Below are 26,791 nucleotides of genomic sequence, written 5' to 3' on the forward strand. Positions count from 1 at the left end.
ATTTTTAGGGGTTTTTTTTTACTATATAAATTAAGGTTTTTTAAGTTTATTAATTTGAAATTGAATTATAAAAATAAAGAAATCGGATAAAGAGAGAAATAAAAAGACACAGTTTTTTGTTCCTATTTTTTAGCTCTCTATTCAAAAGGAAGAACATCCTTCCTCCTTCAAAGGCGTTTCAATCTCCAGAGACATTTCTTAAGATCATAAACACGAAATCATCGCCATTTCTCTCTGCCCCTTCATTCTTTCTCTCTCTCTATCTCTCATATATACAAATATCCCCTTTTTTTGTTCATTTCTTGATAATTCAGGAGACTAAATGAGGAATGAAGACATGGAAGCCTCTGACAACGACGACATGCCCACGCCGGCACGACCAGGAGATCGGAGTTACGGCCCAGTCGCAGTCGTCGCCCACGATAATGATCCCGTCGTCCTCGAGATGTCCTCATTTGATCCTGGATCGTCATCTAAGGCCAATAATTCCTTGAAGTTAGTTTTCTTCCCACACCTCTCTCTCTCTCTCTCTCTCTCACTCTCATGTGTTTTTAGGTTTCATTTGTCACAGTATACATTTATATTACTTGGGAAGAAAGAATCAAAGCGAAATTGAGTCAGCAGATTGAAGTTGTATAGTTTTGACATCAAGAAATGTGCATAACTAGTAGCTACTACTACTTACTCCAGGACCAAAGGGTAACCAACAAATTTGTTGTGATGCCAAAGAGGGGTTGGGTTTTTTTGTAGTAGAAAAGTGATTCTGTTACTTTTGAATCCGTATGCATTCTGGTCTGCTAATATCTTGAAGCTTATTTTTATGTATGCCAGGAGAGTGAAAACTAGGCAGCCAAGCATGGGTGCAGGTGGTAGAGAAGCAAATAGTGCTCGGGGAGAATCTAAACTTGAATTATTTGGATTTGATTCTCTTGTAAATATTCTTGGTCTTAAAAGGTACCAATTGCTTCTATTTCCTATTCTTAACGTATTGCACTCACAACTTGTTCAATGTTTTTTCTGTCTTTAATCGCTCAACTTACAATGTGAATACATTCTTGGTCCTTCTCCTCCAAATAAGAGGGAAGCTCTAATTTGTACTTGTCTGAAATGTGAATGCATTCTTGGTCATTCTCCTCCAAACATGGAATTGCACTTGGGTTGCTTATTGTTCTCCAAGGTAGCGTTTGCTATGTGAGACAAGACATGACTGGACTAATTGTCTGTTAAAACATGATTGGACTAATTGTCTGTCATGCGTTTGGTAAGCTGCACAGGACATGACATGACAAAATTGTTAAAATGACCAGATTGCCCCTAAATGCTGATCAAATAATAAAGCTGATACCAATAATATCTCACATGAACATCACCATCATAATATGCAAATGCTAAAAATCTGCATCCATTGTGCTTTCTACTCTGTATTCTGCTATAATTGTTTACAATAAATTGAGTTATCTGTGCTTTCTACTCTGTATTCTGCTATAATTGTTTATAATAAATAGAGTTATCTGTGCTTTCTACTCTGTATTCATAGTCCCATGAAAACTCACAAAGCCTCGCAACAGTAGCCAATCGATTTCGAAAAGAATAATTTCAATTCCATCATAAGTTAACAACTATAGGCTACAGATCAATGAAACAAACACAATCGACTCTCAAAACAATAGTAGCCAATCAAAATCACAAAGAAAGCAACAATAGCCAATCAATTTCGAAAACTGATTTTGAGTTCGTGGAATCGACAACCATGGAAAGTATGGAGAAATCGATTTGGGGGAAGCTGGAGTTCGTGGAATCGATTTGGTGCAGGAAAGTATGGAGAAATCGACAACCATGGAAGATGGAGAAGAAATTTTACCCGAATCTGGAATCAAGTTTGAGCTCGTGGAAGTTGGAGTGTGGAATCGATTTGGAGTTCGTGGAAGATGGAGGCCATAATCAAGCTGCAAGATGAAAAAAGATGGAGGCGATGGAGTTTATAATTAGGTTTTGTATCTGATGTGATCTAATAAGGGTAAAATTGTAATCTCAAGATTTAGTTGGAACAAAAAAACTCAAGAATAGTCCCATGAAAACTCATTTTTGTCCCATGTTGTCCAACCTTATTTTTGTCCCATGGCATGCCAAACATGACACACTCGTTATTTTCGTCCGTCCGGTCCCACCCAGTCTACGTACCTAACACACCCTAAAAGAAAATTTTGGCTTTTGGTGAAGTTGGTTTTAAGGTTAACTTATTGTATTCTTACCTCATTTATATGTTATTTTTGACACTGTAAGTTACAAAACTGATGTTCCGAGCTTCCAATCTCAGCATGACTGGGGAGCAGAGCCTTGTGTCTAATAGTCCTAGAAGCGGTGAGCATCGTTCTACTGCTGAACAGCATCCAAAGGTACTAAACCAGAACTAGAGATATCCTTTCCTTTAATGATGAATTGCATTTTATCGCCAGTCTACCCCAAGTGGTTTTCAGTAAAATGCTTGTTGATGCATTGAGAAAGACTTTTGAAGGTTCTCACTCTAAGAGTTGATGTATTCTCTTGTGTGGCCATGATTTTACAGCCTATGCGATGGTGGTTTATATGGACTTTACTCAATGCAGGTTCGTAATGAAGTCAAATTCGGGACAATGATGGGAGTCTTTATCCCATGCTTGCAGAACATTTTGGGAATCATCTACTACATCCGATTTTCTTGGTATACTTTTTTGTGTTCATACGTTGAATGGGGTTAGAAATGTCAAAATTCCATGTAATTTTTTCAACATGTATAAGACCAAATTGCATATTTACAGATTCATTTATTCTGAAACTGAAATGTTGGACATGGCTGAAGGAATTCTGACTATACTGTGAATTTGAAAACTTTGCAGGATTGTTGGCATTGCTGGCATAAGTCAATCCCTATTGTTAGTGTCCTTATGTGGTTTGTGTACTTTCTTGACTGCTGTATCATTGAGTGCAATTGCAACTAATGGTGCAATGAAGGTGGGTATTTATTCCCTCTGTGTTTTCATTGTTTCCCGGTCTAAAGCCGCAAAGCTTTTCCTATGATATGCTTAGTTTGTTTCACATGTGTCTCTGTAGACTAACAAATATTCGTAGCTATATAAAGTGGGTATAAACTTGAAACTAATCCTGATTTATTTTCCTTTAGGGTGGGGGACCTTACTATCTCATTGGTCGTGCTTTGGGGCCTGAAGTTGGAGTCAGCATAGGACTGTGTTTCTTTTTAGGGAATGCAATTGCCGGTGCCATGTGAGCATATATTGTGAGTTGCTTACTGTAATTGGTATCATGTTTGCTGTACTAACATGTACTCAACTTTTTTGTAGGTATGTGCTGGGAGCAGTGGAGACATTTCTATCTGCTGTGCCAAAAGCTGGGATCTTTAGAGGTAACTAACAAGTTGCAGTGAACTTCTAAAAACTTCTAAATTTGGCTGCGTGTGTGTAACAACTCGTCCCACGTGGATAGGAAATGGGATCTGTGAGCTCCTTATAAGCCTCAAGTTGTAGGCTACCAATAACTTTCACCATGGTTTTAAATTGGATTCGAAGTTATTGGAGCAGCCTGTTGTTTCAGATTGTGAAATATTGTCTGTTTTGTTTACACACCTGGCCGGTATCCAGTCCCTCATAAAATCACCTTAGTTGATGTGGGATCTTAGAGTGTGTGGAAGTAATTACTAGACCTTTAAGCTTTCTTGCAAAGTGCATTTTTTGATTGGCAATCAATGTTGTCCTAAACATTCAGCATGGGTTAGTCAGATAAAGGTTTTCAGTTGGTTTCATATTTGATGTCTAAATGTATTGAGGGATTGTATTTTGATGCAGAGACTGTCACAAAAATAGATGGTTCAGAAGTTGAACCTATTACTAGTCCAAGTGTACATGACCTTCAAATTTATGGGATTGTCGTCACAATCATTTTAGTTTTTATAGTTTTTGGTGGTGTAAAAACGATTAACAAGGTCGCACCAGCCTTTCTTATACCTGTTTTAGTCTCGTTGCTTTGCATCTTCATTGGGATACTTCTGGCAAGGAGGGATAATCCAGGTATGGTTTCATTCCAAATCTTTGAGCTCATTTTCTCTGTCAAGTATAATGATACCCATACTTTCTTGAATGTTTGATGTAGTTGGAGTCACGGGCTTGAGTTTGAATTCTTTTAGAGATAACTGGGGTTCTGATTATCAAACAACAAATGACGTTGGGATACCTGATCCTGACGGAGAGAGATACTGGACCTTCAAGTAAGTTTCCAAAGCACCAATTCATATTAATATGATTAACATCGTCTTGTATGGATAAAGCTGTCGCTATAAATTGTGATGGTTTTTGTTTGGAAGGGTTTTTCATAGAAAAAAGAAGTGTGTTTTTTAATGGGGAGGAGCAGCTTTGGAAAAAACTTGACTTCCTGCATAAAGCTCCTCCCTGAAAGCTTACTGAATAAGTCATTTCTATATCATTAAGCCACTACCAAACAATCATATATAGCTGACCGAATAAGCTGCAAGTCCCATTAAGCTCCTTAAGCTGCTAAAATACCAAAATATATCCTTCTTTGGCAGCTCTTGTCCAACCAGGTCACCAGATACATGTCATATAAAACTAACTTGTGCCACAGCCTGTTTCAAAAGTAATGTCCTAGCATATCTGAATGCTCTCTTGTTTCGGGTTTATTAAACTTTTCATACCTTTTTGGGTGAATTAGTTTTTAGGAAATATCTATTGGGGTGAATGGCTTTTGATACCTTTTTGGGTGTTCCAACAGTGCATTGGTAGGGCTTTTTTTCCCTGCTGTAACGGGAATTATGGCTGGTTCTAATCGCTCGGCTTCATTGAAGGACACCCAGCACTCCATTCCTATTGGGACGCTAGCTGCGACACTGACAACTACTACCATGTACATAATATCTGCACTTCTTTTTGGATCAGTTGCTACAAGGGATAAACTTTTAACTGACAGGTGACTGTTTTATGATCCGACTTCTTTTCAAGAAAAAGGAAACATATTAAGAAGTTTTCTGGGAAGGGTATGACTGTTACTTCTTATTTATTTATACAGATTACTGACAGCTGCCATTGCTTGGCCATCATCAGCGATGATATATGTAGGCATTATTCTTTCAACATTGGGTGCGGCTCTACAAAGCCTTACAGGTGCCCCACGTCTCCTTGCAGCAATTGCTAACGATAACATCCTACCTGTTCTTAACTACTTCAAGGTTCCAGATGGTGATGAACCTCATGTTGCAACTCTGTTTACGGCATTCCTATGTATTGGGTGTGTTGTAATTGGGAATATTGATCTTATCTCTCCAACCACAACCATGTTTTATCTTCTGTGTTATGCGGGTGTCAACTTATCCTGCTTTCTTCTCGATCTCTTAGATGCTCCTAGTTGGCGTCCTCGCTGGAAATTTCATCACTGGAGTGCCTCTCTATTTGGAGCATGTCTTTGTATTGGTAGATACTTCAATTCTTTTCTAATAATAAGCTGCTTTTTTCTAGTGATTTTTCTATTATAACCTTAATTTGAATTTGGTTTTGGTTGCAGTAATCATGTTTTTGATTTCTTGGTTATTCACTGTCGTGGCACTGGCTCTTGCTAGCCTGATATACTATTATGTGAGCATCAAAGGAAAAGCTGGGGACTGGGGAGATGGTTTCAAGAGTGCTTATTTTCAACTAGCTCTTCGAAGTCTTCGATCTTTAGGAGGTCAGTTTCAATTGTTTTTTTACATAGTAGAATTTTTTATTTCATGAAAAGATGAATTGGGTTTTCGGTTTTTCTAAATGGTTACAGCGAACCAAGTTCATCCAAAGAACTGGTACCCTATACCGCTCATTTTCTGTCGACCATGGGGTAAGCTACCGGAAAACGTACCCTGCCATCCGAAGCTTGCCGATTTTGCCAACTGCATGAAGAAAAAGGGAAGGGGGATGTCTATATTTGTGTCTATTCTGGATGGGAACTACCATGAGTGTGCTGAAGATGCCAAAACTGCCTGCAAGCAGCTTGCTGCATACACTGATTACAGACGATGTGAAGGTGTGGCGGAAATAATAGTCGCCCCCACAATGTCGGATGGTTTCCGGGGCATTGTTCAAACTATGGGACTTGGTAATCTTAAGCCAAATATAGTGGTGATACGGTATCCTGAGATTTGGCGTCGGGAGAACTTGACGGAGATTCCAGCTACTTTTGTGTCGATAATCAATGATTGTATTGTTGCTAACAAAGCGGTTGTTATAGTGAAAGGGCTTGATGAATGGCCGAACGAGTATCAACGACAATATGGTATGATTGATCTGTATTGGATTGTTAGAGATGGTGGTTTAATGCTACTTTTATCTCAGCTTCTGCTAACGAAAGAGATATTCGAGAGCTGTAAGGTGCGGGTTTTTTGTGCGGCGGAGGAGGATTCTGATGCGGAGGAGCTCAAGGCGGATGTGAAGAAGTTTCTTTATGATCTGCGAATGCAAGCGGATGTGATTGTGATATCGATGAAGTCGTGGGACCACCGGATCGGAGGATCGTTGGCTCAGGATGAATCGTTGGATGCGTTTACAGAAGCTCAAGGACGGATTAAAGATTACTTGAAGGAGATGCGGGAGAGGGCGGAGAGGGAAGGAAAACCGCTGATGGCGGATGGGAAGAATGTGGTTGTGAATGAACAGCAGGTGGATAAATTTCTTTACACAACTCTTAAGCTGAACTCTACCATCATGAGCCACTCGAGAATGGCTGCGGTGGTGCTCGTCAGCCTTCCGCCGCCGCCACTCAACCATCCATCGTATTTCTACATGGAGTATATGGATTTGTTGGTGGAAAATGTTCCTAGGATTTTGATTGTTCGAGGTTATCGTAGAGATGTCGTCACTCTCTTCACATAGTTTCTTTCTTTCTGTCAAGTCTGTTTTGTCACATCATAGAGCTCTGTTGTATATTCTTCACATGTTCATACGATGATACCTTGTAAATCATTTAGAAAAACATAAATAAATAAGTTGTTTATTTATTTAAACAATATTAGAGCGAAAACAAGGGTAAAACCAAACATACTTGGTATATCTCTGTCAATAAGATGTATGTAGAGATTGCTGCGTGAAAAGCTTCAGAGCGTTGGAAGTTCACCAGAATCAGTGATAAAATGACTCTCTTTCTTGGGCGATCACCTCTATATCTTGGTTGGATGAAAGGCATGTTGTGTTTGGGCAAGTAGTGGAGGGGATGGACATATATCAAAGGGAGGTTCAGGAGAAAACTCCCAAAAGAATGAAAAACTGTTAGGCACATGTGCATACCGGACAAATTGCTTACAAGTTACTTGTATGCGCATGTACATACCGTCCAGATGAATGGTTAGCAAAGTGTTCCTCAGTTTTTCATTTTCTGCGGGATTTTCCCCCGAACCTAACCCTATATATATTATATACTCAAAAAAAAGAAAAAGAAACTGGACTTGACACATTACTGATCAGAGCAACAATTGTCACATTTGGTTCAAGTCTCTTAGATTGCTACTCTAAATATGTGGGAGGAAGTATTACAGTGAGTTGCAGTTGGGGGGTGTCATATCTATCTAATAACACTAATAAAACCCTAAATCAGGAAGGTAACTAGACAACTTGCCTCAAGTTCCTCATGGATAAACTAACGGGTTCTAATTTTTCGAACTCTAACCACATTATGAACTAATCAAGAGCATAGTATAGCACAGAATGATGTCCTATTTCCACATACTGAAACAGAAACTGCAAAGTAATGGGAAATGAAGCATACCACTGTGGTGCATATGAAGAATTGACTTCGTTAGTATTGGGCCCTGCATTTGCCATGCTAACAAATAACAATTCCAGGTCCAGTATGAGTTACTGCAAGATTTTGGCAGTGGATGTATTAATACACAATATACACTGCTTTGAAGAACACGATGCGAATTTCACACAGGAAGTCTCAATAAATACATCAATCCCGTATAAATTTAATTTATTGTTCTACTGAATCCTTGAGAAGTATGTACATATATTTAATCTACAAAAAAGGTTGATCAGCTCACGTTTGAAGTTCTCGTCTTTAAATGTCCTGCCGTAAATGCTCTTACCACCCATTCCCTGCAAGTATAAAAGCAAGGCACAGTAATTACTTGACAAGTACAGTAAAAAGGAGTTGGAAATTCTGCAGATTGGTAAGCATATCAAATTCCAAGTTGGAGATGAAGTGTTTTGAAAGTAGCATCTTGGAAGGTTTGATAAGATTAACAAGGCAAACCAAGTCCATGATATATTGGACCGTTTCAAGATATTTCAACAAGTTGAGGAAGCAGTCTATTGTCGGCATTAGCACCAGAATTCCAAAGATTCATGATACATTTCATGTATCCACCTGGAGGATATGTTTAACGGATGAAGGCATGAAGCAATGTGTTGAATCCTAATCTGGGCAGCTGGTACATTCGGTGGTATCTTATTGTGCTTATCTAGTTGTTGGAGATAATTTAGAAGTAGTCTAGCTGTTCCTAGTTTCGTGGGAGTTAGTTCAGTTTCTTCTGTATACATATTTCTGCTCTGTGTATTTCAAAGGATGCAATAAACAGTGAGGAGAAATCAAGAACTATGATTTCTGCTGGGTCTACTCTCGTTATGGTATCAGAGCAGATCTGATCTACCACGCACTCAAATCGTCAACCTGATGGCTAAATACGGGAGAACAGCCATGACGAGTGAAACCCATGACAACAGCTCCACCTAGACTTCTCGACATACACCTATGTCGAATACAACACCCACTCTAATTGAAGGTGGGAACATTCCGATTACTGGACACAAACTTGCCGGCCACAACTACAATCAATGGTCACACTCAGTAATGCCTTGGTTACTGAGTTCCATGACCCATGAAACTAGTGAGAACTTTATGTATTACAAGATTGCCAAGGAGATATGGGAAGCAGCCCGTGATACCTAATTCTCATGAAAGACAATTCCGAAGTGATAAGTATATCCCAAGTATACCATAAGATGATAGAAACCCGGTTTCACACAAAGATCCAAGTCTTGAAAACAGACAATGGAACTGAATTTTTTGAGTCAAACCTAGGATCCCATCTCAAAGATAATGGGATCATTCACCCCAATTCGTGGTTGGCACTCCACAAGAAAATGGGGAGATGCCATATTATCATCGGCATATCTGATAAACCGCATGCCATCCAAAGTACTCAACTATCACCTCACTTATCCCTACATCCGTTTCTTATCAAATGTTCCTCTTAAAGTATTCAGATGCACAACCTTCCTTCATGTACCACCACAAAACCGTAGCAAACTCGATCCTAAATCTCTCAAATGTATCTTTCTGGGTTACTCTAGTTGTCAAAAAGGTATATAACTTGATGGATGTCACCTTTTTTGAAAACCAACCATTTTTCACCAAATCTGAGATTCAGGGGGAGAATATTTCCATGGAATATCATACTTAGTCACAAACTTCACCTCCTGAGTCACTCTAATCAGCCACAAAACACTCCTGAACATCCAGACTCTGTTTTACCAACTGCAGCTTGTCCCGATTTCTCAGAATCCCTCTCCCAACACCCAACAACCTATTGAAACACCTAATCTAGCAACCCATAAAGAAACCTTGGTATACTCGAGACGACATAAAGGTGAAAGGAGAGAAGAGGTCGGTACCACACACTGCCAGGAGACTAATCCGAGATTTGAGGCTGAAATGCAGGGAGATATGACTTCTACTCACTCTGCAGGTGATAACACTAATAATGATGTTGTTGGAGAAGATTCTTTGGATGATGGTCTCGTGAATAAGCCTGATGATCTGGATGTACCCATTGCTCTAAGGAAAGGGAAAAGGTCATGCACAACTCATCCCATCAGCAACTTTATGACTCCTAACCTGTCGGCTACTCATAGTGCCCTTGTGACATCGTTAGAATCCATGATGATTCCAAAAGATATACAAGTGGATCTGAATAATCCTGAATGGAAGTCTGCTGTCAACAAGGAACTAAAGGCACTTGAAAAGAACACCACACGGGAATATTCAACATTGCCTCTTGGTAAGAAAACTGTGGGGGTGCAAGTGGGTGTTCACAGTGAAGTATAATGCAGATGGAACCATAAATCGGTTCAAAGCAAGGTTGGTGGCGAAGGGGTTTATCCAATCATATGGGAGTCGATTACGGGAAAACACTTGCACCTGTAGCCAAACTTAATTCGATTCGAGTCTTACCCTCAGTTGCAGCTAACCTAGATTGGCCGTTGCATCAACTTGACATCAAAAATGCGTTCCTTAATGGGGAACTTGAAGAAAAGGTGTACATGGATGTGCCACCAGGAATATACTCAAGGATTCGTTTGGTAAGGTATATAGACTCAAAAGATCACTTTATGGGCTAAAACAATCACCAAGGGCATGGTTTGAAAGGCTGACATAAGTGGTGAAGAAACTTGGGTTTAGTCAGTGCCAAACCGATCACACCTTGTTCTTCAAGGATTCCTTGACCAGAGCAAGAGCTATAATGATAATTTATGTAGACGATATCATCTTAACAGGTGATTATGCTGAAGAAATACATCATCAAAGGATATCCTTGCACGAGAATTTGAAGTAAAAGACCTAGGAAGATTAAAATACTTCCTAGGCATGGAAGTGGCGAGATCTCGCAAAGGTACTTTCTTAACTCACAGAAAATATACCATTGATCTATTGAAGGAGACAGGAATGTTGGGATGTAAGCCGGCTACAACCCCAATGGATCCATTGGGAAAACATCAAAGTAGGGATGGAAAGACAACTGATAAGGGTAGCTATCAAAGATTGGTTGGAAAACTTATATACTCGGCCCATGCAAGACCAGACATAAGTTTTGCTGTGGGAATGGTAAGTCGGTACATGAATCAGCCTACAAAAGACCATCATAAGGCAGTGTTTCGTATTCTGCGATATTTAAAGCAAAGTCCAGGTGAGGAACTGTTCATAAGGAAAACAAACGATAGGCAACTACAAGTATACACAGATGCAGATTGGGGGGTTCAAGCATGGACGGAAGGTCTACCACCGGATACTGCACGTATGTATGGGGCAACCTAGTAACCTGGAGAAGCCAAAAACAAGTTGTTGTCTCCCGAAGTAGTGCAGAGGCAGAGTTTAGAGCAATGTGTCATGGGATTTGTGAAGGCATTTGGTTGAAACGGATGCTAACCGAGTTAAGATTTACTCCATCTGATCCAATGGAGCTGTGCTGTGACAATAAGGCAGCAATTGAGATTGCAAAAAATCCTGTACATCACGAAAGAACCAAACATGTGGAGCTGGACTGACACTTCATTAAAGAGAAGCTAGAGGAAGGAGAGCTTCAGCTGGAGTTCGTACCATCAAAGCAACAAACTTCAGACATTCTTACTAAGGCACTGCCCAGACAGGTTTTTGAAGAGTTACAATCCAAGCTAGGTATGATTGACATACATAACCCAGCTTGAGGGGGAGTGTTGAATCCTAATGTGGTACATTCGGTGGTTATTTTATTGTGCTTATCTAGTTGTTGGAGATAATTTAGAAGTAGTCTAGTTGTTCCTAATTTCGTGGGAGTTAGTTCAGTTTCTTCTGTATATATATTTCTGCTTTCTGTATTTCAAAGGACATAATAAACAGTGAGGAGAAATCAAGAACTATGATTTATGCCCGTTCTACTCTCATTACAATGAAATCCCTTTAGACAAGATCAAAGTCAATGAAAAAGCCAAGTTACGTAGAAGAGCCAAAGGGAATTGTCAATTGGACAATATGAAACAAAGAAATTCCTATCGTGGAAGTGCCATTGGGGACACAGTTCAACGTCGGAGCCAAAGAAATACATGAAAGGCAACAACCCTCATTTGTTTAAGTGAAACCTGATTCCTTATCTAGAAACAATGCCTTATTTTCTCCCCTGTTTTCCTTAGCATGCCATCCATATTTGTTCCTCAGCATTATATCTCAAACTTGTAATCATCTTTACTTTTTTTCAATGACATAATAAGACCCATAAATGAAAATGCTAAATTACCAAAACAAATGAGACCCAAGTCTTTTGATTTTATGATTTCAAAGAACTTCAAGAAAAAGAATACAACCTTACTGCAAAGCAAACAAAACAAAATCAATGTTGACCATATGGTCAGTTATAACTAGCAAAAGAAATGATCCAAATCCAGTAATTCTGAAATTATATTGGGAGGGAACGTAAGAAAGGACAGAAATCACCTACATTTCCCTAGTCAAATTCTCCTCCTTGAATCATGAAATCCTTAATGACACGATGAAATGCAGAACCCTTGTAAGCAAAACCTTTCTCTCCTGATAGAAACAAAAGGCAAGATGATGAGGCATAAACTGGAAAGGGATGATCAACAAACATACAGAAAAGTCCAATCACAATCCTCCCTGCAAGTTTCCCAACTGGGTTCCCAATGCTTATATCAAAGAATACTTTGGTGGTTACTTTTGACTGTAAAAGAACCTCCTGGATATGAAAGAAATGCGAATTATGTAAAGCTTCATAACAATCTAGAAGTATCACTTTTTGACAACACAAGCCACAAAGATAGAAAACTAAATTTAAATAAGAAAAAGATTCAATAAAACTTGGAACTTTTATGTTAGTTTACCCTAATTAGTCTGTTCGTTTTAACACGAACACGAACACATCTAATTCCTAAAAGAACTTGCATGAGCACAAATAATTTTGTTTGGTTACCGTTCGTGTTCCGTTTAAGTTAAACGAACGAAGATGAACAAGCCTCCGTTCTAGTTCATTCGGTTTGTTTTAGAGCCCTAAGTCACCATTGTTCTTCTGTCACCTCATTTATCATAGAGTTAATAGTAGAAATGCATAAAATAGTACCGACCTGAGAGCTAACCAAGCTACCAGATTTTCTCTCTATGGAGCGTTTCGAGGAAGACGCTAGCCGCAGTGATCGTGAGTGAAAGCTTGATAATAAAGTAGATTTACCAAGCTTCTTAGGAATCAAAGACGAAGGATTAATGGTTTCCACCTGATATGTACTTGGACGAACTGAAAACGGATCAACATTTTACTGAAATATTAAAATGAAACGAATTCAATCCATGAAATAATTAAGAGAAATCGTATGACAGAAGCAGAGATATTAAGAATTAGGGTTGTGGATTACTACCAGAGATGTGATTGAGGTCGCCATCTTCCCGAAATGTGGAAAAAGATTTCCGTTTTCGGTGAAGGAGACGGCGACTTTTCGATGAAGGTGATGGTTGAGTTGAAGCTATTGAAGTTCACAGAAGATCCCCATGAGCAAAACCTTGCTGTAATTTATAATTTATTTAATTCATAATAAAAGGAATCATAGCTATATAATATTGCTTGTAAAACCTTATGATTTTCGTGTGTGGAAATGGTCATAATTCATAGCACAGAACCTACGAGAAAGAGTAGATATACGGTATTGGAGATTCATGACAACAATATCCAACCACACAACTAAATAAGAAAACGGTCGAATCACATGTATTTTTATAGTAAAATCATATTAGGTTCGTGCGCGACCTCACACACCCTTACGTTGACAATTAGGGAACATCAATCATCAATTGTTAGTATAGTTGTCTCTGTAAGTTTGACATGTAGGTTCCTGATCTTTGTAGTTTCTAAATATATATGTTTTACGTTTGGGTTTTCATTGTCTTGTCGAAAGATATTTACAAATGTTTTGGAATAGAATGTTGTCTCTCAATTGAATGTGCAATGAGAAGTTTCGTTGATAATTAATTAAAAATAATTCTTCGACTCTAGGAAGTTACTCATTGGTTTGTCATGCACATATCTTTTTAAATGCATATGAGAAGTGACCACGTCGTATCAAGTACTTTGTGGCCCTCTAGTATAAATATTTTTGCTTTCTAGTTAACTTCATCTTTTAGGTCAATATGCATGGTGTTTTTATTGGTTTAAATTTGGAGTTTCTGTTTGTCTATGTTGTGAAGCTTTGTTCTTCATCTCCTAATTGCAATAATATGACAAGTGAAGGAGAAACCAAGTCCCTAAAAAACATGATTGATGGCAAGACAGATGTTTGGTTTAGGAGAACATCATCCTTCAAAGCAATCAAGAAGCCACCTTTGACGGATACTCATGCAACAGCTTCTGCTTCAGAGGTAGGAAAATGTAGATGAAAATAGAGTATAAGTAGGAAAAAGTTGCGGAGCTCACAAAACATGTGAGGCTTTGTGGGCCCTAGACAAATACTAAAATTCAAGGTAGAAATTAATGTTCATTCGGAAAATGCTAAATTCCAAGAGAGAGGTTAAGATTCGTACGACAAAGATCCAACTCGCAAAATCATAGGGTTTTGCAAGCAATACATGTCATGTAGCCAACACTACCAATTTGGAAGTCATTACAAATTGTGAAAAAGATCATGGGCCGATGAGTTCAATTGAGTTCCAATGAGAATGGTAAGAAAGGTCTCCACATTTGGATCAATCCTAATTCAAGATTTACATCAACGAAATGTATCAGATCAATTCTCGTATCAAACGCAATTGATGGGGTAAAATAAGTAAAAAATGATCGAGGATCCAACATCTCACCTTACCTCCTATTCAAAGTGAATTCACCCATACAAAAAATACAACGTTTAATACAATGAAAAATAAAATACGTTAGTACAATAAATCGGCCAAACATTTTGTGTATTTATAAATGAATTTAAATTTTGCCCAACATGGCAAAACGGATGTAACATCTTGGTAAAATCAAAGTATAATAGCATAGCATACCACCCAGCCAGGCTACTAAGGTAGTTGATATTATTAATATTAAAAAGAGATTATTCTGAATGCCTCAAAGCCCAAGCATAAACAGGCATCACCCATGTTAGACAAGCAAGCAATTTATGTTAAATTCTCTGAAGCACTTCAATTCAAATTAAACAATGCGTGCTCAGATAAGCAATGGAAAATCAAGAAATATACAGTTGTCTGCTTCTTGCTACTACATATTTAGATCTGAAAACAAGGCCTATACAAGCAAAACTCTATGCAACCTAACCTGTAATATAACCCCTAACATCACATATCAGGAGGATGCAAAAATACTTTGGTATACGGAATCCATCAAGAAAAATACCCAAAAAGAAGAAAATGGGGTCTATACAAGCAAGCTAACAAATGATACAAACATGTCAATCCTCTATACGTTGGATCTCGCCCATCATAATTCGATTGCTAGTAACCTTAAAACCAAGCAGAGCTGGGTCAATTTGCCTCCCTTTTCTACCTTTCTTTTTACCAGTTTTGCCCCCATGTCCATCTACAGCACCGCCCTCTGAAGCTGAAGCTGTTGCATGAGTATCTGGCAAAGGTGGCTTCTTAACATTGCTTTTAAGCATGTCACTGAAAGAAGCAGTCTCCGGTACATCAGCATCACTGAAGGATGATGTTCTCCTAAACCGAACATCTTTCTTGCCACCAATCATATTTTCAGAGACTTGGTTTGTCAAAATTTCTCTTCCACCTGTCATATTATTTGCAATCAGGAGATCAAGAACAAAAGCTTCATAATATAAGTAGCCTAGAAACCTAGAAACTCTGAAATTAAATCAATAAAAACACCATACATTTTGACCTAAAAAGATGGAATATTGTACTTTATCAACTAAAAAACAAAGAATTTTATACTAGGATAAAATATAGGGTAACAAAATATAGGTACAACGTGGTCACTTCTCATATACGTTTTAAAAGGTTAAAACATGACAAACCAGTAAATAACTTCATAGAGACGAAGATGTATACTCAGTCAAACGTGGTGTTCTCATAAAATTTGTTGTCTCTCAATTATCAAGGCATGTCGCAATTTAAGCGAAACTTCTCACTGGACACTGAATTGAGAGACAACATTCTATTCTCAACACATTTGTGGATGCTTTACTACCCGGCGGAATATGTTTCGAGAATGAAAATTCAAGCATAAACATATATGTTTAGAAACTACAGAGACCAAGAACTCACATGTCAAGCTTCAAAGAGACAACTACACCAACAACCGATAATTGGTGTTCCCTATTTTTCAACCATTATTTGTCATGACAAAAACCAATATTGCTTCATGACATTGCTAAACCGTCAAATATGTTGCAACTTACAACATGTGAAACACTTTTAAGTTAATATATCCATATGCAATCCAATCCACAAATATACTCTTCTTGCAGGATCTCAGCTATGATCATTTCCACACATAAAAATATATTGTGACCGCATTCATGTATTTGTGTTTGATAAGATGTTCAACTGAACCATTGAGATTTAAGTCAAGCTTCAAAGCAAATAAATGCATACTTGTTAATGCTGTGTCTTGTCTGGTTTGCTTGAATGGAATAAAACGAGTGGAATGAGGAAGGAAACAATCTATTACAATAAAGGCTTTAAAAGGCGGAATCGGACCTCGAGGCGTTTCCCTCCACGAGGCGGAAGCCCCAAGGCGGAAACATATATACACATACATTTATATACAATATATAATACTATGACACGACAGAGGAGAGTGTGAAATCATGAGATCGGATGAAGAAGGCATGGAATTGGAGGAAGAGAAAGGGTCAAACCACACTTTTTGATCGAGAGGAAAAAGTCCTAGCTTTTTGGGTTTTAAAATATTAAAAGTACACATTGGGACAATTGGGCTTTGTTTAGTTTTTCAAAATAAAAAAGAACATGTATACTATAAAAAGAAGTACTACTACTGCCATAAAGCTTATTAAAAAATCCAAAAAAACCATTACCAAAGCAAATCATCTGAGGCATACGCCTCACTGAACCAAGGCGTAAGCCTCATCCAGGGTCTATGAGGCGCCGCCTCAGGTGCGGTTTTGGGCCGCCTCGCCTCGAGGCGTACGCCTCAAACGATTTTTAAAACCATGATTACAATACCAATCCATTGTTTATTTTATTTCATCATACCAAATGCAGCAAAAGATTTCTACTACGGCTAGATCAGTCATATTGACATAACTATGGACTCGGTCTCGTGCATGTAATAAATTTTAAACATTTGCAGTATAATGTACCTTCAGGAACAGACATACTGGAGACATTCTTCCCTCTGAAAGTGGAATCAGACGCCAGCTCACATAACCCTTCATGGGATGATGATGCCCGTGAGACTGGTGGACGTTTCAGCAAAATATTATCAGACCTTTTGGATGTCAAGGTCACCCTGCAAACATGACTCAATAAGAAACCACTACCTGTACAAAAGAAAATGCTATATATGCTAATCACCATAGATCACTATGTATTCAGTTCAGTTACGCACAGCTTCATATATAAAAACCGATAAGATACCATGACTACAGTCTACAGGAGCTATCAAGAAGCCCGCAGTTCAAGTCAGTGCACAAATAAAAAACCAAGGCTAAACCAACTCTAGTACCGAAATTGTGATTTCAACAAGATAAAAGGAACATGGTAGCCAAACAACTAAAGACATAACAGTCGAATCATTCAACATATAACATGAAAATATACAAAGTTAGTCAACCTTACATACCTTAATTAACAAATTAATTCTCAAAAAAGTAATAGTAGATTAACTTTTTTTTTAAAATACTAAATCAATTTTTATTACTTATGAAACAAAAAAATATAACTTTAACTTCTATGTAATTTACAAAACATTTTTAACATTGTTATATTTGTTTTGACGACTAAATATATTAAATAATAATAATCTAAAAATAATTGATAAGATTAATAATAGTTCTAAATACTAATGAATAATTTACAATTAAAATTAATTAATATGTTGAAATTAATTTTAATTAATAACTAATATTAATTGATCTATACTAATAATAAATAACAATTAGCATTAATCAGGGATATAATTCGAAGAACGTGGCAAAAAGCTCCTGGAGCTTATTGAAACACTACTCCAATAAGCTAGCTATACTACTTTTTGCTCATCCAAACGAGGTTTTGAAATGAGCTCAAGAATAAGCTAGATAATGTTTGCCAGACATCGCCTAAATGTGTCCGTTATGCAATTTATGCAGTAGAGAAAAAATAGATATATCAGCACTCAGCCATAAAAACATAAGGGGGTATGTTAACACAAACAATATAACAGGAATAACAACACATAAAAAAGGTCATTGTAGAATACCAAATTTATAGTTAAAACATGTGTCCAGCATATATTCACAATTAAAATATTAGGTGTCACAAGAACATCGCATTCGCACTCACAAAAGACACAGATATTGTTGCAATAGGAATTTATCTTCGTGCATAAAAAGCTATACATTGCTTTGGTTGAGGTAAAAATGGAATAAGCAATCACATACAGAAGTATAATCACTGCATGAAATAAAAATACGAGAAAAGGGGAAAAAATCAGACAAGAAAAGAGATCATGAAAATCAACTAGAACAAGATTTCCAATGAAATGAGCTACTTGTTTAGCTCATTCAATAGAAAAATGTTAATCCAGTTCTAGAGCATCTAAGTGGATCTCTCCCAGTTAAGTCTTCAATTTGGTTTAAATATCATTTTATTACTCAGCTAAGTTTTCTTCAATCAAAATTCTTCTATTAGGATAGAACTGATCCACTGACACCCCTCAGACCTTCACTGCAAATGGTGGTTGCTAATGTTCCATTACAAGGGTGACTGCAGTAACAACTATACTTTCCACAAACTCCTATCTAAGGCCAAATCCTTCCATATACGACACTCGACCAAATCTCTCTTCATTACTTCCTCTCATGTCAATTACAGGCGAATTCTACCTCTCCATTGACCTACTAGTACAAGTATCCTCTTCTAAACAATGGAATCAAAAGTCAAATTGAAAATCAGATCGATCATCTCAAACATTTGTTACATCAGCTTCTCTCAACTAAGTTACAATAGGTCAAGTAAAAAATGATTCCATATTCCTAATCCTACCCAAAGGATGTTACGGTCAAGGAAGGTTATTGGTGATGTCAATATAGGTTTCGACAGATATAGGTAACTGTAGGTTTCATGTGCAATCGCCTGTATCACCATATGTGTAAATAAATTATCGTTAACAGAAGCTGTAAGATAACTAAAATCTGTAGTAAGAGATACAAAAGAATTGTTTTTGTATTAGAAGGTATCAAATCATATCCCTTCCAGGAATGGTTTTCTTTTGAAGTATATTATATTTATATACAACATATGAACTCACACACCCTCCTCACCTTGGGTGAGGTTTGAACCCTTGACCTCCTGAGAGGCTGGGGTCAACTGGTAGCCCAGACACATCCACAATTATAATATTAAAGGTATGTTTTCTTACCGATCTTTAGCCTCTGCAAAAGTCTCGGGAGATCCAACCTTGTCATTGTACAAGCTTTTATTCCCACCTGGAATAGCGTCAAAAATATTACTCCACATGAAAACATAAACTACCAGGAAAGGGAAACAGACAGAAAATTACCAATGGCAGGTGAGGCATGCCTGCCAATATTATTTGGCATTTCGGCATCGTCTAAATCAGTATCACCACACTGCTGAATGATAGCTTCTTGAGTTTCTGCAGCTACACCCTTCACCATGCTACCTTCGCTTTTAAGTAATCTCCTTTTGCCCTCTACGTCAAATAATCCCCGTTCTATAGACGACATTCCCACCATGCTGGAGTTTGAATATGCTACCTGAGAGGATTCATTAACATCAGAAAAGAATGGACTCTCCTCGTGCATTACTCCAGAACTGGATCTCGAGAGCATTCTATCCTTGCCTTCCAAACCTAATACTGTCTCATCCACCAACCGTGCTTGTTGGCCAGTGCCTGAGTTAGGGCCATAAGATGCAACAGAAAATGGGTGATTAAGCCCTACTTCTTGATTTAAGAGGTTGAATGAATGATTGGAGTTCATCGCAGAATAAGATCCAAAAGGTTCGGCACTTTCAAATGGTCCAACATTATTTACACCCAAAATTTCATTCGACTGACTATCTGGTTTCTGATGAAGTAGTTCCATAAGCAACCTCTTTGAGGGGTCATCATTCGTTCCAGCAGACATCCAAAGACTTGGATCTTCTGAAATCCTTCTCATTTCCATCTCTCTTTTATGCCTTCCATTATCAACATGCAGCTGCTGAATCCTCGACTCGATCCAGTCATTTGGCATCTGTCCATTACTTTCAGACCAAGGTCCCTCCATAGCACCCAAATGTGAGGGATGGAAGTGATTAGAGACCATGGGATGCTGAGATTGATGGGAGAGGATCCCTGAAGAGAACCCGCCTACTTGGTTAGCATGGTGCAACGGAGCATTAAACTCCTGCATATCTAACTTCTGGGCTTGAGCCATAGAATTAACATCAAAATTCATCAGTGAGCCACCACCAGGCATAGAGCGTTCAAATGATAGTAAGCTAGGATCATAAGCACCTTGCTGAAGTCGCTCTTGTAATGAAAGATTCCGCTCAAGATGATTCAACTCATCGGGAGATAGTCTCTGTTGCTTGTAAAGATCTAAAGGACTGAGGCCAGCAGAATTAGCTCGGTGAAGACCACCAGAATTTCTTAGGAACTGAGTCGTTTCATCTAAAGACCAGGCAGAACCAAGCCGCCTCTCTTCTTCCATCTCAATTCTCTGCCTTAAACCCATAGGCAACTGCCTTCCATGAAACTGCTCATGCTGAAGCATATGATGTTCCAAAGACGGCATTTGTCCATGCTTTGCATGTGCTATGAGCTCCAGGAGATCATTTGGATGCCCTTGATGAGGCAGCTGGCCATACTTTGCTTGAACCAGATGTTCTATTGATGGGTCAACATTTTGTGGGTGGCGTTGTGATCGCTGGTGCAATTCATTTAAAATCTGATGCTTCAAAATAATCTGATCAAGCGCGTTATTGGATCTTGCAACATCGGCACGTGATTGTCCACGCCCATCACGCATCTGATTTTGGGCCAACTGTTCAAGAAGCAATTGTCGAGATTGCTGCTCCTTAAGTAGCATTTGCTGTTGATTCAACTGATGCTGCTGGTGAAGCTCAATTCTCCTCTGCTGCTGTTGCAACTGAAGTGCCAAAAAGCGATCTAGATCTTGCCCTGTTTGACCGGCTAAATGTTGTGGGTTTATAGGCCCTCGACCTTGAACTTGGTCCAGCATCAAATCGTTCAAGTGAGGATGAGAGGCCAGCAGATTATGCTGTTGGAGCAGCTGTTGTTGAATTTGATGAGACCTAAGTTTCTCTGATAGATCAAAGTCACTAGCCTCTTGATCCATGTGTGTCAACTGGCGAGCATCCATCGCATCTTTATATAAGTTGGGATCAGAAAGTGCATTCCTTCTATAAATGTCAGGCCATGCATCAGCAGCATGAATACAATCAGGCATTGCGTTGAAAGGGGAGACCCTCTGACTTGGGGGGTTCACAAGTTGCTGCTGAACACCACCAGTGAAAGGTGCTTTAGATGCCTTATCATTCCTTAAACTTGATCCTTCAAGCTCAGACCATAACAACCCCAGAGGATGCGATCTATTGTCGCTCTTATTTTGTATGCCTGGTTCAGTGAAATCGGTGGGAACAGTGTGGTTTTTCATATAATTTACTGAAGAATCACTGCTACCAGGCCTCCCAGGAAAAACAATTTCTGCAAGAAGAAAAGAACATTAGAAGAAATCTGAAATAGAAAGTTAAATTGGAGAAACAAATGGAGGGGATATTTAACCTTCATCATGGAAGTTTTGACCCTCATATAAAAGCGGCAAAGGGCCTTCATGCTCAGGTATTCTTGCTTGAGCATGCTTTATTGGCAAACCATTAAACTCAGGCAACTGCCAGTGCTGATTATCTAATGCAGATTGACATCCCATTTCAGACACAGGAGCAGGCACAGAAACTCTAGCATCAAAGTTTCCTTCAAAACCATCAGAAATTTCCAAGTTGGGACTTGGATCATTGCTGGTGGTGTAGTCATGCCTAGTGTTTAAGTGTGGCATGACATCACCTAATTCCAAGAAAGGAGCTTCCTCTGGTGCATCTGCCACTCGAACTGGCAAATCTGCCCCAAAAAATCCTTGCTCAAACCATGAAATGATGTCTACACCAAGAAATGGTCCTTGGATCTCCCCTTGAGGATCACGATAGTAAAGACTTAACTCCTCGGGTTGGATACCCCTGGTTAAATGTTCATTCAAACTATTCTCTGAAGGCTGCATATCTCTTGTCCAATATTGCTCGGAAGATGGGGTAGCAAATAAAGAATTAGAATCGTTAAGCTTTGAGCTGATATCAAATGAAGATGGGTGGACATTATCATTGTGCTGATGCCCCATAGAAGTGAAATCTGCAACATCATGATTAGAAGCTTCATCATGACTGGTACCAGTAATACTGATGTTTGACCTTGTTTTCAGTGCATATGAATCCATTTGTGAAACCATCTCAGGGACTCTTTGCTCTTGATCCCAATTAGCATCTCGTCCTACAATGTGATTAAATAAATTTAGTCCATAAATGATAACTGACAATTAGTGGAGTTCATGTATTAACTAACCAGTTACTCACCTTCTCTTGTTCTCGTTCTTTGACCATCAAGGCGTGAAGTGCTATCAGCAACTGTTTGACTAGGATTCTGATTTGGATCAAACATATCCTCCATCGGGGGAAGAGCATCATCTTTACTATTGGTGGATGTTAAATGCCAGACATCTAAATAAGGATAATCAAACTTCTTAGATACAAAGAACCCTTAAAAGAGGAACAAAAGAAGCATTTTCATATCCATAAGCTCCACTTGCCTGCAATATTCTCAGATGACCCCACATTTTTTATTGAATTGTCCACCACCTCGCTACTGCTGATTTTTCCTTTCAATATATCACCAAGGATAGCCTGAGAACATTGCATGCACTTTACAATTTAGCACAAACAAAGAGTTGATGACAAAAATATTAACATCCAGGCAGATTAAGAGGAATTTGACAACAGTAAATATGGGACCTCACCTCCTCTTCTGCATCAGGAGCAACAAAAGCAAGGGGTTCCACAGCAGTTATTTGTGTAATAGAAGGTATTTCCTCGATCTTTTCAGGCATTTTAGCAAAAGAAGGGTCAAGCTTCTGCCTACGGTATATATCAAGAAGCTTTCCCCTTGGATAGAAGAACATATCCACATAAATACCTGGCTTGCCAGGGACGCCTTCATTTTTCTCAATGGAACTTGCAGATGAAGGCCTTACAACAGAAGCACTAGATCTGCCACGTCCAACAGTAAATCCCATATTTGATCCCTCGGCCCGTCCTTTCTCAATCCCAAATCCAGGTGCTGCACGAAAGGAACCTGGTCCACTGGAATTCGCCTCCATTCTATGGCGCGGCCTCCATTTTTCACGGGAGTCTGGATCACGCTCAGAAACTACTCTTGTGCTACTTGCATGTGCTTGAGTGTCACCATGAGCATCTTCCTTCTCTGCATCTGTCCTCTTCTCAGTCCGTGTTTCCTTTTCTATCTCGTCTGGACCCCACCTAGATGACCATTTACTGTCACGTCGTGCCTCGTGCCCAGCACTGCGGTTACCAACATCAAGCCACCTATCAGAGGGAGGTGCTCTATTATCAGGCGTATCTCTACCCACATCAACACGGCGATCAGTTTTCCTGCGCTCTCTTCTACCAAGTAAGCCTGTTTCTCTTTCTTCTTCACGCCAGCGGCGACCACTTTCTGCTTCAATTCCAGTTTTCCTCCAATCTTTCTTGTCCTCAGATCCATCTGAACGCCAAGCCTCCTTCAAATTGGAATCAGCAGAACTTCCAAGAGAGAGGGAACTTGGTGCACGCATTTCCTATACTCATAGTAACAGAGTATATAAGGTTTCCCATCCGTGTATAGTTATAATATTCCAAAACACAGCAGTGATGTAAAAAATACTTATGGTGTTTGCTGCAATTTAACCATAATCAATATCAAGGGAGCTGCTAATGATAACATAAAAAAAAGTAGAAGAAAAATTGGGAGACAATTCTAGAGGAATTGAAGCCCCTCCAAGTCTCCAACCATTTGGCCATCTCCCACTAAAATTTTCCAACGTAGTGTAATTTTTTTACAGTCGTTAAGGATGCTACCATTTTAATTCATTGTTTGCTATGGTGCATTTATCCACCCCTGCTGGGAAGCCCATGAAGGCAATTCAAAATCATTTCACATGTCTAGCAAAATGTATAGCACCATCAGACATTACCATGCCTACTCAAAAGGTATTTAATTCGAATTTGACAACTTCATTGATACCATATTCATAGACATATCTAGAAGTAAATTCTGAATTGGCTTAAATACTTACCATCTTACTCTCGCCTGGTTTAGCATAGAGCCACTGGGGAGACAAGGGGATGCTGCTGTCCAAAGCTGCTTGATCTTTAGATGAGAAAAGCAAAGCGCAAAAATTGTGAAGGTAAAAACAAAGCACTTGACGGAGAAGAGTAACATAAGAAAAACATTTCCCAAACTATTCACTTATCGATCATATCTTACAAAACTACAAACCATGTATAAAAGCTACCTTTGGAATCATATCCAGTTATCTTATCTTCACCATTCCCTCCAGAAGCTTCCACTGTCATGACACCATTGCATGTTAAAGAAAATGAGGACAGTAGTATTGCAATTTTGTAAACCAAAGTAATATATATATATATATATATATCTTTAACTGCAAAACTTCATGGGCAATTGAAAGACAACTTGCATAGTTGAACATGGCTTAGAGTCATTGTAACACCAAATGGGCCCCTCTCTATCATACTTAACAACTGTCATGATTGAAACAAAAACAAATAGATCTCTTTTATATGTACTGCATTGAAGCTGTATCAATTTAAGAAACAAACAGGTTTTGCCTTGTTTTGTTCTTTAATCATCATAGTGATACAACATCGGACTATTAAACTCAAGCTCTTTTCCTGTCCAAAATACAGAAACTTAGATTGTTCTATTACAATCCTCCACATCAAATGGCAAAATCTCTCAAGTACCGAACCATTTCTGCTATTACAAGTATTGCGTTTATCAATCACTTGAGATTACTATATTATAAAAACTAATGAGACAAAAACACCTAGAAGTAGGCACTGCAAGAGGACAACAAATCAAAGTGTTAGATCTAATACATTTACGGTGGAAAACAGCTGTAATTTCCTGATGCCACAATTAGAAATGAAGAAGGCTAGATAGCCTGGGACCATGATTCAAACGAAGATAAAGTTGTCAACTACTTTGGAACTCGAATCACCTTCCCAGGTAGCTCATTTTATCTATGATTAACAAGAAAGTTCATCTTACAAGCGTAGATGAATGCCGGAAATGAAACTCGGCTAGAACATGATTACACATACATCCAACCACTAAATAGTAGATGTCATCAAACAGAACTGCATTAATAACTTTTACGTACAGACAGATTGCAAATCTAGATTCGCTTTTCAACAATTTTGAAGGAAATAGAATGAATAGATAGCTCAAATCAATGCGTCAACTGTAAAAAATAAAAAGAGTAGAAGAAAAAAAAATCAATCCAAGGAGAAGAATAAGACAGATGCAGCCAAATTGGAGTAGCATCACATACTCGATTACATACAGATCAGTAAACCCTAACTTACGAGAACCACACAAAAAAATACAAATCCTCCATATAGAGAAAAATGCCATACAAACGTCAAGCGATAGTAGATTACCTTTAGATGTCCAAGAATGATCGGAGGGTTTCGAAGAGAGAAGATCGTCGGAAAGATCAAGCTTGCCTTCAGCCATCGGGCCGTCAGGAGAGAGGATCCGTTTACAGAGAAAGGGATGAGAAGGCCGAGAGAGAGTGGAGAGATATTGAATCGAACGAAAACTCGAGAGGGACTCGGTGTTAGGGTTTCGAAATCGAAAAGCTTCGATAGACACTGGCAGAGAGCGAGATAGAGCGAAGGGAGAGATGGAGCGAGGGTTTGTATGGTCGTAGTAAGAAATCAAGATTAAATAATTCTTACGTCATCAAACAATTTTATTTTGGTAAACTACAATTTTGGTCCCTCTAGTTTAGAAATTATATCGACTTTTGTCCCTACAGTTTTGAGACTACTTGACCATTGTGGTTTGCAAAAATCTTCTGATTTGGTCCTTCTCATTAACAGATATAGTTGTTAGCTTTAAGCAATTATGTGAGAGGCATTTTAATCCTTTAGGTCCCGTTTGTTTTGAAGGAATTATGGATTTGAGGGGATTAGCATTTCAAATTTATTTCAATCTCATGTTTGGTTTGTTGGATTATACGAATTTGAAATCCTTCAAACATATGATTCTGAAATCCTCGAGGAGTGCTCGGAATTTCACGAGATTTCGTAAGATTGTATGTAATACGGTTTTAAAAAATATTTAAAACATTTGTTTTGTAATAATTGGTTAATAAAAATATAATTTAATTATTTTTATATTTTTTTAAAAAAATATTTATAAATAATGAAATTCAATTTCATTCCAAATCCTACAAATAAAACACATCAATGATTTCAAATCCATTTAAATCCAAATCTAAATCCCTCAAAAACAATCATGCAAACCAAAGAGACTCTAATTCTTTTTTCCATTAAATATAAAAAATCATGTTATCTATACTATCTTATAAATCATTTGGCTAATAAACTCGTTCATTCTTATCCGATTTCATCTCATATCTGAATCCGTGTAACTAACTGCAGATAAACACAATCA

General features: G+C 38.3%; 2 protein-coding genes and 1 pseudogene across 6 annotated transcripts; 1 reads left to right on the top strand and 2 right to left on the bottom strand.

Moving 5' to 3' along the window:
- Positions 1-78: 78 nt before the first annotated feature.
- On the top strand, positions 79-7,036 carry LOC112522621 (cation-chloride cotransporter 1-like). Its single transcript, XM_025131869.1, has 13 exons — positions 79-495; positions 832-954; positions 2,318-2,396; positions 2,607-2,701; positions 2,877-2,991; positions 3,161-3,261; positions 3,339-3,400; positions 3,840-4,061; positions 4,144-4,258; positions 4,780-4,974; positions 5,074-5,474; positions 5,566-5,727; positions 5,815-7,036. The coding sequence occupies exons 1-13, from the start codon at positions 323-325 to the stop codon at positions 6,903-6,905; spliced, it is 2,934 nt and encodes a 977-aa protein (XP_024987637.1). The 5' UTR covers positions 79-322; the 3' UTR covers positions 6,906-7,036.
- Positions 7,037-7,631: 595 nt separating this feature from the next.
- Positions 7,632-13,505, bottom strand: LOC112522475 (annotated as a pseudogene).
- A 1,382-nt stretch (positions 13,506-14,887) lies between these two features.
- On the bottom strand, positions 14,888-26,004 carry LOC112522619. 5 transcript variants are annotated; one of them, XM_025131862.1, is made up of 12 exons: positions 25,771-26,004; positions 24,600-24,653; positions 24,381-24,454; positions 23,222-23,882; positions 23,046-23,053; positions 22,839-22,932; positions 22,606-22,749; positions 21,767-22,522; positions 19,517-21,688; positions 19,376-19,442; positions 17,118-17,266; positions 14,888-15,562 (listed from the first exon to the last, which is right to left on the bottom strand). In XM_025131862.1, the coding sequence occupies exons 1-12, from the start codon at positions 25,844-25,846 to the stop codon at positions 15,231-15,233; spliced, it is 4,587 nt and encodes a 1,528-aa protein (XP_024987630.1). In that variant the 5' UTR covers positions 25,847-26,004; the 3' UTR covers positions 14,888-15,230. The 5 variants fall into 5 exon arrangements, with proteins under 5 accessions (XP_024987630.1, XP_024987629.1, XP_024987628.1 ...); XM_025131861.1 differs by having other exon boundaries at positions 23,046-23,882; positions 24,381-24,445; XM_025131860.1 differs by having other exon boundaries at positions 23,046-23,882.
- Positions 26,005-26,791: the final 787 nt, after the last annotated feature.

This window comes from Cynara cardunculus (assembly GCF_001531365.2).
Source record: "Cynara cardunculus var. scolymus isolate 2C chromosome LG 12, CcrdV1, whole genome shotgun sequence".
Classification (NCBI taxonomy): Eukaryota; Viridiplantae; Streptophyta; class Magnoliopsida; order Asterales; family Asteraceae; genus Cynara; species Cynara cardunculus.

Bases quoted from the DNA above. Each gene is read 5' to 3' on its own strand.
- LOC112522621 (XM_025131869.1), top strand. From the start codon at position 323: ATGAGGAATGAAGACATGGAAGCCTCTGACAACGACGACATGCCCACG. The intron at 4,975-5,073 runs GTGACTGTTTTA...TTATTTATACAG, and splicing joins GATAAACTTTTAACTGACAG to ATTACTGACAGCTGCCATTG. The intron at 5,475-5,565 runs GTAGATACTTCA...TTTTGGTTGCAG, and splicing joins TGGAGCATGTCTTTGTATTG to TAATCATGTTTTTGATTTCT.
- LOC112522619 (XM_025131860.1), bottom strand. From the start codon at position 25,846: ATGGCTGAAGGCAAGCTTGATCTTTCCGACGATCTTCTCTCTTCGAAA. The intron at 23,883-24,380 runs GTAAGTATTTAA...CTATGAGTATAG, and splicing joins AACCAGGCGAGAGTAAGATG to GAAATGCGTGCACCAAGTTC. The intron at 15,563-17,117 runs GTACATTATACT...ATAATATGACAG, and splicing joins CAGTATGTCTGTTCCTGAAG to GTGGAAGAGAAATTTTGACA.